The sequence below is a fragment of the Notamacropus eugenii genome, chromosome 4, assembly GCF_028372415.1.
Source record: "Notamacropus eugenii isolate mMacEug1 chromosome 4, mMacEug1.pri_v2, whole genome shotgun sequence".
NCBI lineage: Eukaryota > Metazoa > Chordata > Mammalia > Diprotodontia > Macropodidae > Notamacropus > Notamacropus eugenii.
This window is the reverse complement of record NC_092875.1, coordinates 271,773,640-271,786,241: the sequence shown is the minus strand read 5'-3', so window position 1 is coordinate 271,786,241 and position 12,602 is coordinate 271,773,640. Positions and strand designations below refer to the sequence as shown.

At 37.6% G+C, this 12,602-nt stretch overlaps 1 protein-coding gene across 1 annotated transcript in view; it reads right to left on the bottom strand.

Moving 5' to 3' along the window:
- The window catches only part of RGS20 (regulator of G protein signaling 20), a 74,435-nt gene that overhangs the window by 21,208 nt on the left and 40,625 nt on the right, over positions 1 to 12,602 (bottom strand). Inside the window, exon 2 of the mRNA XM_072604586.1 lies at positions 1,845 to 1,993. Within this exon, the coding sequence (XP_072460687.1) occupies positions 1,845 to 1,993 (149 nt within the window). The remainder of the gene's footprint in view (positions 1 to 1,844; positions 1,994 to 12,602) is intronic.

The window sequence follows — 12,602 nt, the reverse complement described above, 5'->3', positions numbered from 1 at the left end:
ACCAGACTGTGAAGTAGCATCTATTATGTTGATGTGCTACTGACACTTCAAAGAAAATGGCTTTTCTCCATTAAATGTATCATAAATATTAATGTTTTTCCTATGAAGTGGTGCATAGGAAAAACACAGTAGAGTAAGATTTTCTCAGATTTCCCTTATTCTATAAGAACACTCTGTTAGGCTTATTTCATTTATGAATGAATACATTTCTACCCTTCTGCTCAGCCTGCCTTTTGGTTTGACATTCATTCAGCTTTATTCTTTGAAGTTTTGGAGTTATTATAAGGAATTTGCAAATGCAATCATAAGTAATATGATATTTGATGAAATCATATCTTTAGAACTATGGCATCATGTATCTGAACTAGTTAAAGAGCATCATATCCTCTAGTCATTTTTGAATTTTGGATTCACTCATATTTCAAATTTGCCTCAGACTGCAGGCCACCAGAACATTCACCCAGTGGTTCTGGTCAGTTCAACTGCACGCACGCGCACATACACACACGTATCCATATATATACATATACATATATACACACATACACACAGTGTATATACACGTACAGTATATGTACATATACACAGATATGCATACATATACGTGCATATGCACTTATATGTATCTATACGATACACACATAGATATTATGTATATATCTATATCTATACACATATGTCTGTTAGGATAAATAGTATATTTGACTTTTTTTGCTGAATATACAGAACTTTCTATTAAATTGGCTGAATTGGTCACTTCTCTGTCATATAAAAATAGTCAAAACAAGCCTCAGCAGGAACATGTCAGTGGGATATTGGAAAGATGACTGGATTTGGAGCCTAGAAGATCTGGATTCCAGTGTATGGCCATGGGAAAGTCACTTGATCTTTTTGGGCCTGTTTCTTCCTTTATAAAATGAGAGGATTAGTCAGGGTTGGGGAACCTGTGGCCTGGAGGCCTCAGGTGTGGCCTTTTGATTAAATCCAAACTTTTTGTTCTGTGAAGTTTGGATTCAGTCAAAGGGTCACACTTGAGGACCTAGAAGGCCACGTGTGCCATCGAGGCTACAGGTTCCCCACTCCTGGTAGATTATCTTTAAAATCCTACAGGATAGTGCTATAAATTGGGCCCTACTAAACTGAATGGGATGAGGAATATCCAATAATTATATGTGATTGCTTTGTATCTACTTAAAACCTAAAAGCTTGCAACATTTTTATTAGCACAGCACTACATTCAGGATTTCAAAGTTCAACTTAATTTTCCTATAATTCTGACATATGATCTACAATTTCTCCAGACCTTTAATGGTAATAAAAAAGATTCTGCATAACTCTATCTAATATTCCAACTAAGACTATATATCTCTATCAATGACACAAATCCAACACAAGGCTCCTTATTATAAATCTTGTGTAGTTTTCTCTCCTCATTTTAAATAATTTACTTCTGAATTCACTTTAATGAGAGGGAAAGAAAGAAACATAGCTTTTGGTATTCTCTTTCCTCCATGAAATCTTCTTTGCTAGTTTCAAGCCACATCCATCTGTTTCTTTCTTTCCTGTTTGTAACAAGATTTTGCATTTGAATGTATATGGTCTCACGTTGTTATTAGGTTGTTTCACATATATGTCAATTTTATCTCCTTACATGTTCAAATGTAAGCCTCTTGATGGTAAGAATCTTCAATCTATTTCTCTGGTATCCTTCATCCTACCTTGTAGCACTTAGGCATGTACCAGGTGTTTATAAAGACTTACCCAATCAAATTAGGCCATATGAATGTGTTCTATTCTGGGGGCTACAACCCAAAAGGTGTGAGTGTGAAAGCTGGAAAACATACCACGAGCAGCTGCAACAGCAGCACCAGCAGAAGCAACAGGCATTAGATGCTGTATCCCCCACTTGGTGTGGGCCGGGGGCACCGTCTGTCGTCTCCTGGGGCACTGACATCTGCCGTTTACGCATCTCCATTCGCTCGGATCCCATGGGCTGCGAAAGTGATAACAAAAGGGGGCAGTTTTATATAGAACGGTGCTAGGAATGAACATGTTTTGCTCATTGCATAGACAAAATCCTTTGCTTGGGAGACAAAAGCTTGAGAAAACCTAAGCAAATTTGAGATGACTTATTTTTTGCTGATGAGTGGACCACTTAGGTGTTCTTGGGGTGGAAGAGAGTAAATCAGCTGGCTTTTCACTTTCCCCAGAATTATAGATGACTCAGAACCCCAAAATGGGGAGACGAGAACAGCAATGAGTGTCTTCAAGGGTAGTTCAAAGGGTTTTTAAGACCAAGTCTTTCCATACTGGTAGGTATGAAAGCTGAAGAAATCTAAGTGATCCAAAGGGATTGTTCTATATTCTTTGTGTCAGAAGAAATCACAGATGATGTCCCAAATGTAAACTGGACTTTCTTAAGTTATAATGAGCTGGAAGGGAACTTAGAAGTCATAAAACCTAAATCCATAATTATCATAGTAAGTAAACTGAGACTCAATCATTAAATGACTTTTTCCCGGTCATATAGCTCTTTAGCTGCAGTGCCAAGTCTAGAATCCCAGATTAGTAGTAGTCTTACCAATAAAAAGAATCCTGCTGCTGCAGAGAAAGTGAAAGAACCTTAGTGAACTAAAAGAAATTCATTCATATCGACTTTGGATTGCCAAATATATGATATATAGGAAATTAGTTAACAAATATAGAAATATATTATTATTGCAAATATAGAAATTAGTTAACAAGGGGAGGAGAGGATCTAGCCTGGAAATTTCATTTATGTAGGGAACTCCTGGCATGTAAATTCCTTGTACCAATACTGATTGACAAACCATCTGCAACTTACAGTTTTAGAGATTTGCCTGCGGTGTTGAAAGACTTCCCTCTGATCACACAGCTAATATATGTCAGGGGTGGGGCTGGAACCCAGGTTTTTTTAATTCTAAGGTGTGCCTGTTACCACCTACATCACTGTTTCTCAATGTCTCCATTTACCTAGATGCAATTAGCTTAAAGAATGATTCATGTTTATAACACTTTAACATTTATTATTATCAATCTAGGGAGATACTACTTGTTTAAATTACCACCCATTCCTCACAGGACACCTCCCTTTCTTTCCTCAGAAAGGTGATTGTGAGTTTATGGAACACTGAAGTGACTAACAGTCTGTTAATGGTCAAATATGATGGCCTGTTCACATTTTGCATCTGATTTATCTGCTGCATTTGATGCTTTTAACAAACTTTCTCCTCCTAGATACTCTTTTCTCTGTGTTTTCATGACACTAGTTTCTCCTGGTTCTCTTATCTGTCTAATGGCTCCTTCTCAGTCTTCTTTGCTGGCTTGTAATCCATAACACATCTCCTAAAGGTACATGTACCCCAAGGTTCTGTCCTGGACCTTCAACACTCTCTTTTGGTAACCTCATCAGCTCTCATTTATTTAATTATTATCTCTGTCAGTAACTCACAGATCCAGTCATGTCTCTTCCTTAAACTTCAATTCATCACCGGACATTTCAAACCAGGTATTTTGTGGACATCTCACTCAATCTGTCCAAAACAGAACTCATTATCTCTTCCCCTAAATCAGCTCATGTTCCAGACTCCCCCTTTTCTGTCAAAGGCACCACCATTCTTCTCAGGTTCATAGACCTGACATTATATTCAGCTCCTCCCTCTCATTCCCCACATATAAAATCAGTTGCTAAATCATCTAAATGTTTCTACTTCCACAATACCTCTCTTATCCACCCCCTTTTCTCTGCTCACACTGCTACTACCTTAGTTGAGGTCCTCAACCTCTGTCACCTAGGTTATTGTGAAGCCTCCTAAATCAGTCTCCCTACATCAAGTCTCTCCCCATTTCAGTCCATTCTTTATACAACTACCCAAGTGGTTTTCCTTAAGCCCAGACCTGTTAATGTCAATGTCCCCTTTACTTAGTAAACTGCAGTAGCTCTTCAGTGCCTCTAGGAAAACACACACACACACACATACACAAACACACACATACACACACACACACACATACACATACAAATACATACACATACACACATACACACATACACAAACACACACATACACATACATACAAACACACACATATACACACACAAACACATATACACACACTTACACACAGACACATACATACACACACATACACATACACACATACACAAACACACACATACACACACACAAACACACACACACACAAACACACACATACACACAAACACACACATATACACACACAAACACATACACACACTTACACACAGACACATAATACACACATGTACACACACATACACACAAACACACACAAACACATACACACATTCATTTCTCTGTTTAGCATTTAAAACCCTTCACAACCCGGCCCCAACTATCTTTCACATCTTGTACATTATGCCCCCTCCTGCACTCTGTGATACAGACACATTGACTTTCTCCCTGTTTTTCACTCATGTTCCATCTTTCCCACACCCTAAGCTTGCAAAAGCACTTTCTCCTTCTCTCCACCTCCTAAAATCCCTTTTTCCTTCAAGATACACCTCTAGCATTACCTCAAACATAAAGCTTTCCCTATTCTCTCAACTGCTAGTTTCCTCCCAAACTACCTTTTATTTAACTAGTTTATATTTACTTGGATTAAACAAATTTATTCTGCGTATACTGATATTTGTACCGTCTCCCCTGTTAGAATGTAAGCTCCTTGTGAGCATGGATTATTTAAATTTTTTTTGGAATTTGTATCCCCAGGTACAGTACGGTATCTGACACATAGTAGGTGCTAAATAAATGTATGCTAATTTATTATTGATGAATTGATGAGAATTTTGTATCAAAACTGAGAAAGATAAAGGAAAACAGTCAACTCCTCAGCAACCAAAACAGGAAGATTTTATAAAACAGGCAGAAATTCATTAACTACTTAAACAGTAGAAGAGATGTGCCTTAACAGACACATAAAACATTTATTGAATGTTTACTATGGGCAAGGCACCATGTTTTTATATCAGCCTACTTTGAAAAAGGTTAAATGGCCCTACTTTGGAGAAGGTAGGTGTGGTTCTTCATGACACATTCAGGGTTCATAAAAGGATAGAATTTTGGAAGCTATTTAAACAGGGAAAAAGATGTGGCTTAGCAGACAGATGGAAGTGGTAGCTGTGGTTGTAGGGAGGGATCAACCAACACATTTATTGAATGTTTACTATAGGCAAGGCCTTATATTTTATTTGTGGTCCTATTTTGATGAAGGATGTTTGTTGAAATAAATTGTTGAAATGAAGGATCAAAGGTGGGTGAGGGGTGAACAGTGAGAGAAAACAGTGAGTGGGTGTTCCTAGAGCAATCATTTAAAATGCTTAATTCACTTCAACAGAAATTTATTGTTGAGTTGGTGCAAGACTTTGAAGCATATGATAAAAATTTCAGACTGGATCTATATGGCAAAGGGAAATCATTGCAGAACTTTATGAAAAATATCTAAAATTATGGGTGAATGTAGAAGCTTTGGCATCAGCTTCCTTGTTGAATGCCTCCGGTGTTTTTTCTTTGCCATGTGAACTCTGGATTTTAGATTTGACATTGCTGAGACTTTTCTTTTTGGGGTTATTTTCAGGAGATGATCAGTGGATTCTTTCTATCTTTTCTTCTGGCCTGTGGCGCTAATAGATCTGGGCATTTTTCATTTATAATTTCTTGAAGTACAGAGTCCTGGCTAAGGTTATTGTTGTTATGAGTTTCAGGGAATACAATGATCTTTAAATGAGCTCTCCTTTTCCTGTTTTACAGATCAGTTGTTTTTAATGTCAGATGTCTTAAATTTTCTTTTATTTTATCAAATGTTAAATTTTGTTCCAATATTTTTAGCTCTCTAATGAAGTCATTTATTTCTGTTTGAGTTATTCTAGTTTTCAAGAAAGTTTCAGCAAGGTTTACCACTTTCGGTTCTAAGTTACTTATTCTCCTTCTAATTCTTTCCTCTAAATATTTTATTTAATTTTTTTATCCCTTGCTTCATTTCTTCTAAGTATTCATGTAGTCTTTGTGGGGAATCCATTTTTCCCTTGAGTCTTTGCTTATGAAGTTTCTCCTTCTTTTGGGGAATTTCTAGATCTATAATAATTTTTGATACTTGTTGGTATTTTCTTTAATTCACTCATTTCTCAAGCTGTAGCTCCTGAAGTGGAGCTTTGGGTAGCACCAGGTTTCACCCCCTGCTGTGTTTTAGGGTGAGGTAGTCAGCTTTGTCTGCTCCCCAGATGCTGACCTTTGTCTCCTGGAGGTAAGCTTTGCTGGATCTTTGAGGTTGAGTGCTAGATTTTCAGGGTCATTACTGGCTTCTCAGGACAGAATGTAAGGAACCATAGAGACTGGATCTGGGGTGCACTGGTCTGAGCACTGATAGTTTGTCTTTGCCTACTTACTATAGCTCCTTGGAGATTCCAAAGTTCTGACCATCCTTGGGCTTGTTTTCGTGGAACCCTCAACCTTGGATGCTTCTGGACAGAGAACCTTGAAGGCTACAAGTTTCTCTGTCCTGTCTCAGTCATACTGGGAAGCTAGCCTTCACTGGCATTGATTATACTGGTAGTGTCCTTTTTGGTTGCCTTTGTGGAGAAGTTCACTGTAATTTTTCATTGGATTTCTTGATATTTATTTGGTCTAGGTTTTGCTAGAGCAGATATTTGGGAGCTGTCCAGTCACCCTCCCCTGTGGGCAGTCATCCTGGTCATAAGTTCCAAAGAATTTTTTTAAGAATGAAAAAAGGAAGAGAAAAAAAATCACCAAATCAATCAACACATTGAAAAAAAAATCCTGCCTGATTATATGTAATGTTGTACATTCATGAATCACCCACTTCAGAAGAGTAGAGACAATTATCTCTTATATGTCTTCTTTGGGGACAAATTTGATCTTTCTCATTTCCAATATTAATTTTAGATTATTATGGTTGTTGATCTTCCCATTTTCATTGTTGTGGTCATTGTGTGTTTTGTTTTGTTAGCTCTGCTTCCTTAATTTTATATTAGTTCATATCTTTCTATGCGTCTCTGTATTCATCATATTTGTTATTTCTTACAGCATAGTAATTTTCCATTACATTTTGTACCATAATTGACTTGGAACTTTCAAAGCTAATGTTAGTCATGTGCTGACATTCACTATACTACTGACAAACTAATTAAGCATAAAACTACATTTAACATGTTATACTCTTGTATATGGTAAACATTTCTATGTTGTAGTAAACTATAAAATCTAATGACATGAATCAAAGGACTGTGACTTATGGAACCTAATATCTCCAGTTTTCATCTAGGAAATCTTGTATGGAAGTACAACATACTAATATTTCTACTGTAAATATTGATATATGAGCAACATAAATTTCTGCATTAAGTTTTAGGCTCATTTGTATCCACTGGACACAAATAACTGGATGATTTTCTTTTTTGTTTGTATTTTCCTAAGGGAGAAAAAATTAAAAAAAGAACCCAAAATTTGCACTTTAACAGTACTGTTCTATATTGTGTGTGTGTGTGTGGGTGTGTGTGTGTGTATGAAATGTATAGTTCTTTGGCAGAGTGCCATGATTCATTTCACTGTATGATAGAAAATCTAATAAGGATTATAATTGTCGTTCCCCTTGTAACAGACTGTCCAGACTTGTGAAGGTTTTGATGTTGTAGAGAGAAATGAATATAAAGTCAACGTAAATGATCTTAGGTGCTTTGTTCTGTAATTTATGGCATTTCAAAGCAGACTGAGGAAATGAGGAGCACCACAATTCATTAACAGACTTCAGATCTTCACCAAGAGAGAATTCCAGTTAAAAACTGAGTTTTCTTCTTCTTTAGGAGTTCCCAGGAACCTTACATTTTAAAATGATCAATTTTACATACTATCTTTATGTGATTGAGGATAGTCAAATATATAGACAAATAGAAATTAGCTAATAATGTATTCTTTACTGGGGGAATGGCATCCAGCCTTGCAATTTTATCAGTTTAGGAAACTCCTGGCATGGAAACTTCCTGTTCCAATGCAGATCACCAACCCATCTGTAATTTGCAATCTTAGAGATGTGCCTGTGATAGTTAGGGGTTAAATGACTTGCCTATGGTTACTCATCTAGTCTGTCAGACATGAGACCAAAACCTAGGTCTTCCTGACTATAAAGTAATAGCTGATAAAAATTGGTTTGCCTAGTATGACCCCAGCCCCTAGGATGCCTGCATGTTGAGGTTCAACTCTCCCCCAAACCAGGCACTGACCACTTCCCAGCCACTTGCTTGCTTTGGCACTGTTAGAGGTGAGTCCCTGCCCCCCATTCCTCATTCCTTATTAGGCAACTCAGAAAATTCTCTGATTTCAGTGGCCCGGACTACCCTATCGCCTTGCCCTGTGGCAGTGTTGTGTCAGCTTTGTCTGAAACTCTCTATAAGTTTGAGTCCTGAGTAGCTTTGGAGCCACATGCAGCTTGTTGCATGTCCAAGCCACTAGGTTATCTTTAGGGTTGGGAACAATGAGGGGAGGGGCACTTGTGCTGTTTCTTGTTGTATCTGTCCCTCTCCTATGGTTGCCATCCCTGTGCTGTAGTGTCACTCTTTGGGAACAGTCGCCTCTTCCTGTGCCCTGTACTAAGGCTGGCCTGCTATCTGCTATGTCAGGCTGCTTTTCAATATATCTATTTACCTAAAAGCAATTAACTTAAAGAAACTATTTCTTACTTTTTGTAAAACATTTACATAAATGAGAGATCCAGAGATATATCACTTCTTTGATTTGCCACTCATTTCTCACAGAATAATACCCTTTATTTTTCAAGTATTGCATCTCTCCAGAAAGCATATTGTGAGTTAAAGCCCAGGAGGTACCTAGAATTGTCTGAGTTAAAATAGAAATGTGGAGCCTCAAGTACTATTTAAAATATAGAAGTTTCAGGGTCAAGATGTACTACTCTATGGAAGAACATTTCATCTATTGATGTCTGGATGGTAAAGCCTACTGATTAGTAAAGTTCAGTCCCACTCCTCTCTCAGAGCTCTGAACCTAGGGCCATGGGGATGCATGAGTTCAGAAGAGAATGATTTCAGCGAAAGGGAAACTGAAGCCTCTCTTTTTATCAAGATCAATCCTTTTAGACATTTACCCTTGATCCCAATGAATCATTACCATTATTATATCCTCTTTCTCTTTCCAACCTTCAAATTCTCTCTAACTACTGGTTCCTTTTTTGCTGCCTGCAAACATGCCCATCATCACCATCCTTAAAAAACTCTCATTAAATCCTACCATGTTTGCCAGCTTTTGCCTTCTATCTCCTACTTCTTCTCAACTAAATCCCATGAAAGAGACTCCTGTACTCAATGTCTTTACTTTCTCTTCTTTCTTTCTCTTCTAAACCTTTTGTAATCTGGCTTCTGATTTCAGCATTCATATGAAACTATTTTTATTCAAGGTACTGATAATTAAAATGGCGCTACAGAAGGAGAGTTGGTTTTGGAGTCAGATGAGTTCAAATCCTGGTTCTTCCTCTTAATACCTGTAGGACCTTGAGTAAGTCCCCTAACATTCTTATATATAAATAGAGGGAGTTGTATTAGATGATCTCTAAGCTCCTCTCTGACTGCATATCTACGATCCTTAATTGCCAAATTTAATGGCTTCTTTTTTGCCTTTAGCCATCTTGACACTATTAACTTACCCTAACCTCTTGTATACTCCGGGTTTTTGTGACCCTGCTGTCTCCTGGTTCTCCTCTTATCTGCCCCTTCCTATTTTCCCAGTTTTCTTAGTTATTCTCCTCCACATGGTTTGTGGCCCAGATCCTGGAACATGCCACTCTATCTTCTGACTATTCATTTTACTGGCTGTCCCTCATGCCTGGAACTTTCTCCCTCCTTATCTCTGCCTTGGCTTCCTCCAAGTCTCAGCTAAACTTCCACCTTCTGCCAGAAGTCTTTCCTTGACCTCCATAAGCTTAGACCTTCCCTCTGAGATAATCTTCTTTAGGACATGTGAAGTTAAGTCAGTATGTATGTTTGTCCTTCATTGCCGAAGAAGACCATGCCATCAGAGAAATAATGACATGACTTGCACTTGACTTCGTTTTGAGTGAGGAAAGGCTGTGCAAGGTCACCAGCCTCACTTCTCTTCCAGAGCCATCTGAATCCAGTGACCAGATATTCATCAGGATGACTGGAGATGACCCAGGATGAGGAAATTGGGGTTAAGTGACTTGCCCAAGCTCACACAGCTAGTGAGTGTCAAGTGTTTGAGATGAGATTTGAACTCAGGTCCTCCTGACTCCTGCACTGGTGCTCTATCCACTACACCTAAGCTGCCCCTAAGTCAATGGACAATGTGATAGAGAAGAACCTCTGAGACCTGGGGAATGCTGGGCTCATTTTGTCATGCTGGTTTATTGGTCGGGGCCTATGATTTCATCAATGTAGAGAACTCCTTCTGTGAAACTCTCTCCACTACAACAGATTTGACTAAGATGCTGAAAGGTTAAAGTTACTTGTTTAAGGTCACATGGCCAGTACGTGTTAGAGGCTGACTTGATCCCAGATCTTTCTGACTCCAAGACTTTATTCATTACACCACATTATCTCGTCCATGTTATGACACTTGACATTTTAAAAGACATATATTTAATTTGCTAAATCCATGGTATCCACTTGATCAGCAACTCAATGTCATGAGCAAGGTGTTCTTATTTTGGTTGAATGCAGTATACTGGTCTTACATGTAAATTGTTTTAGAAGAATATGTAAAATAGAAATGGTAACAATATAAGGTTTGACTTGTAGTGGATCTGTAATGGAAACCAACTTACAAAATGATCTCTTTTTTCAAAAAATATATTTTTATTTTTTTCCAATTACACGTAGAAACAATTTTAACATTTTTTTTAAATTTTGAATTCCAAATTTGCTTTTCCCCTTCCCTCCCCCCTCACTGAGAAGGCAAGCAATTTGATATGTTATATATTTGCAATCATGCAAAACATATTTCCATATTAGTCATTTTATGAAAGAAAGCACAAACAAAAAAACTCCACAAAAATAAAATGAAAAATAGTATGCTTCAATCTGCATTCAGACTCTATCCGGTCTTTCTCTGAAGGTAGACAGCATATAGAATTATTTCTTTAACCAGTCTATATCAGGTCTCAACTACTGGGCACTGTACTTTCAACTCAGAAAAATAAAGATATTAATATACACATGAACAAGATGCCTTTAAAATGCTCTAGAGAATAACAAGAAAAAATATCACTAGAAAAAACAGACAAGCAGAACACTTGAAAATAACATGCTTAATTTATTATACACTTAAAAAGAAAACCAAGCTGTTCATAATACATATTCATAGCTTCACATATAATCCTCTTTTTTGTATATGAAATGCTCATCTTATTTGGTGTTGGTTAAGTTCAAAGTAAAATAAAACTCAAATAAAAACAACAAATAGGGATTATTTCATGGGGGCAAGGAGTAAGAGAAGGGGGTAGTCATTTGAAATGACAATGCTGTGCAGCAAAAGAGCAACAAATAAAAGTTTTTTCCTCTTTAAAAAAATTATTTATAACATTCTTTCTTCTTAAATTTGGAGTTCCAAATTCTCTCCCTCCCTCCCCTTCTCCATCCACTGATAAGGCAAGCAAAATGGTGTCAATTACACATGTGAAGTCATGCAAAATATATTTCTATATTAGGCATATCACAAAAAGGAAAAAAATATAGAAAGTGAGAAAATTGTGCTTCAATTTGTGCTGAGTTCATCAGTTCTCTCTCTGAAGGTGGGTGGTATTTTTCATCTTTGTCTTAACTTCTCCTCTAAGAATTTGGATGCTATACAACATGGAGCATATGTGTTTAGTAATGAAATTGCCGTGTTGTCTATGGTGCCTTTTAGCAGGATATAGATAGTTGCCTTCCTTATCTCTTTTGATTGGATATATTTCTGCTTTTGTTTTGTCTGAGATTAGGATTGCTACCCCTGCTTTTTTTACACCAGCTGAAGCACAAAATATTCTGCTCCAGCCTTTTACCTTTACCCTGTGCGTGTGCCCCCGTTTCAAATGTGTTTCTTGTAAACAACAGATTGTTGGATTATGGTTTTTAATCCATTCTGCTGTCTGTCTCCGTTTTATGGGAGAGTTCATTCCATTCACATTCACAGTTATGATTACTATCTGTGTCTTTCCCTCCATCCCCTTTCCCCTTGTTTATGCTTTTAGTTCTCCCTTTTCCCTTCCCCTCCACAATAGTTTTAATTTTTGACCACCTCCTCCCTCAGCCTTCCCTCCCTTCTTTCAGCCCTCCTCCCTTTTAATCCCCTTTCCTTTACTACTTCTTCCCTCCCTTTTAGCCTCCCCTTCCCTTTCATTCCCCCTTCCCCTCCTACTGCCTATAGAGCTAGTTGTATTTCTCTACTTAACTGAGTTTGTTGTACCCTCCTTGAATCCAATCAGATGAGAGTACCTCTCAAACAATGCTCATCTTCCTCCCCTCTTTCCCTCTACTGTAATATATTTTTGTGCCTCTTCCTGTGATGGAATTTATT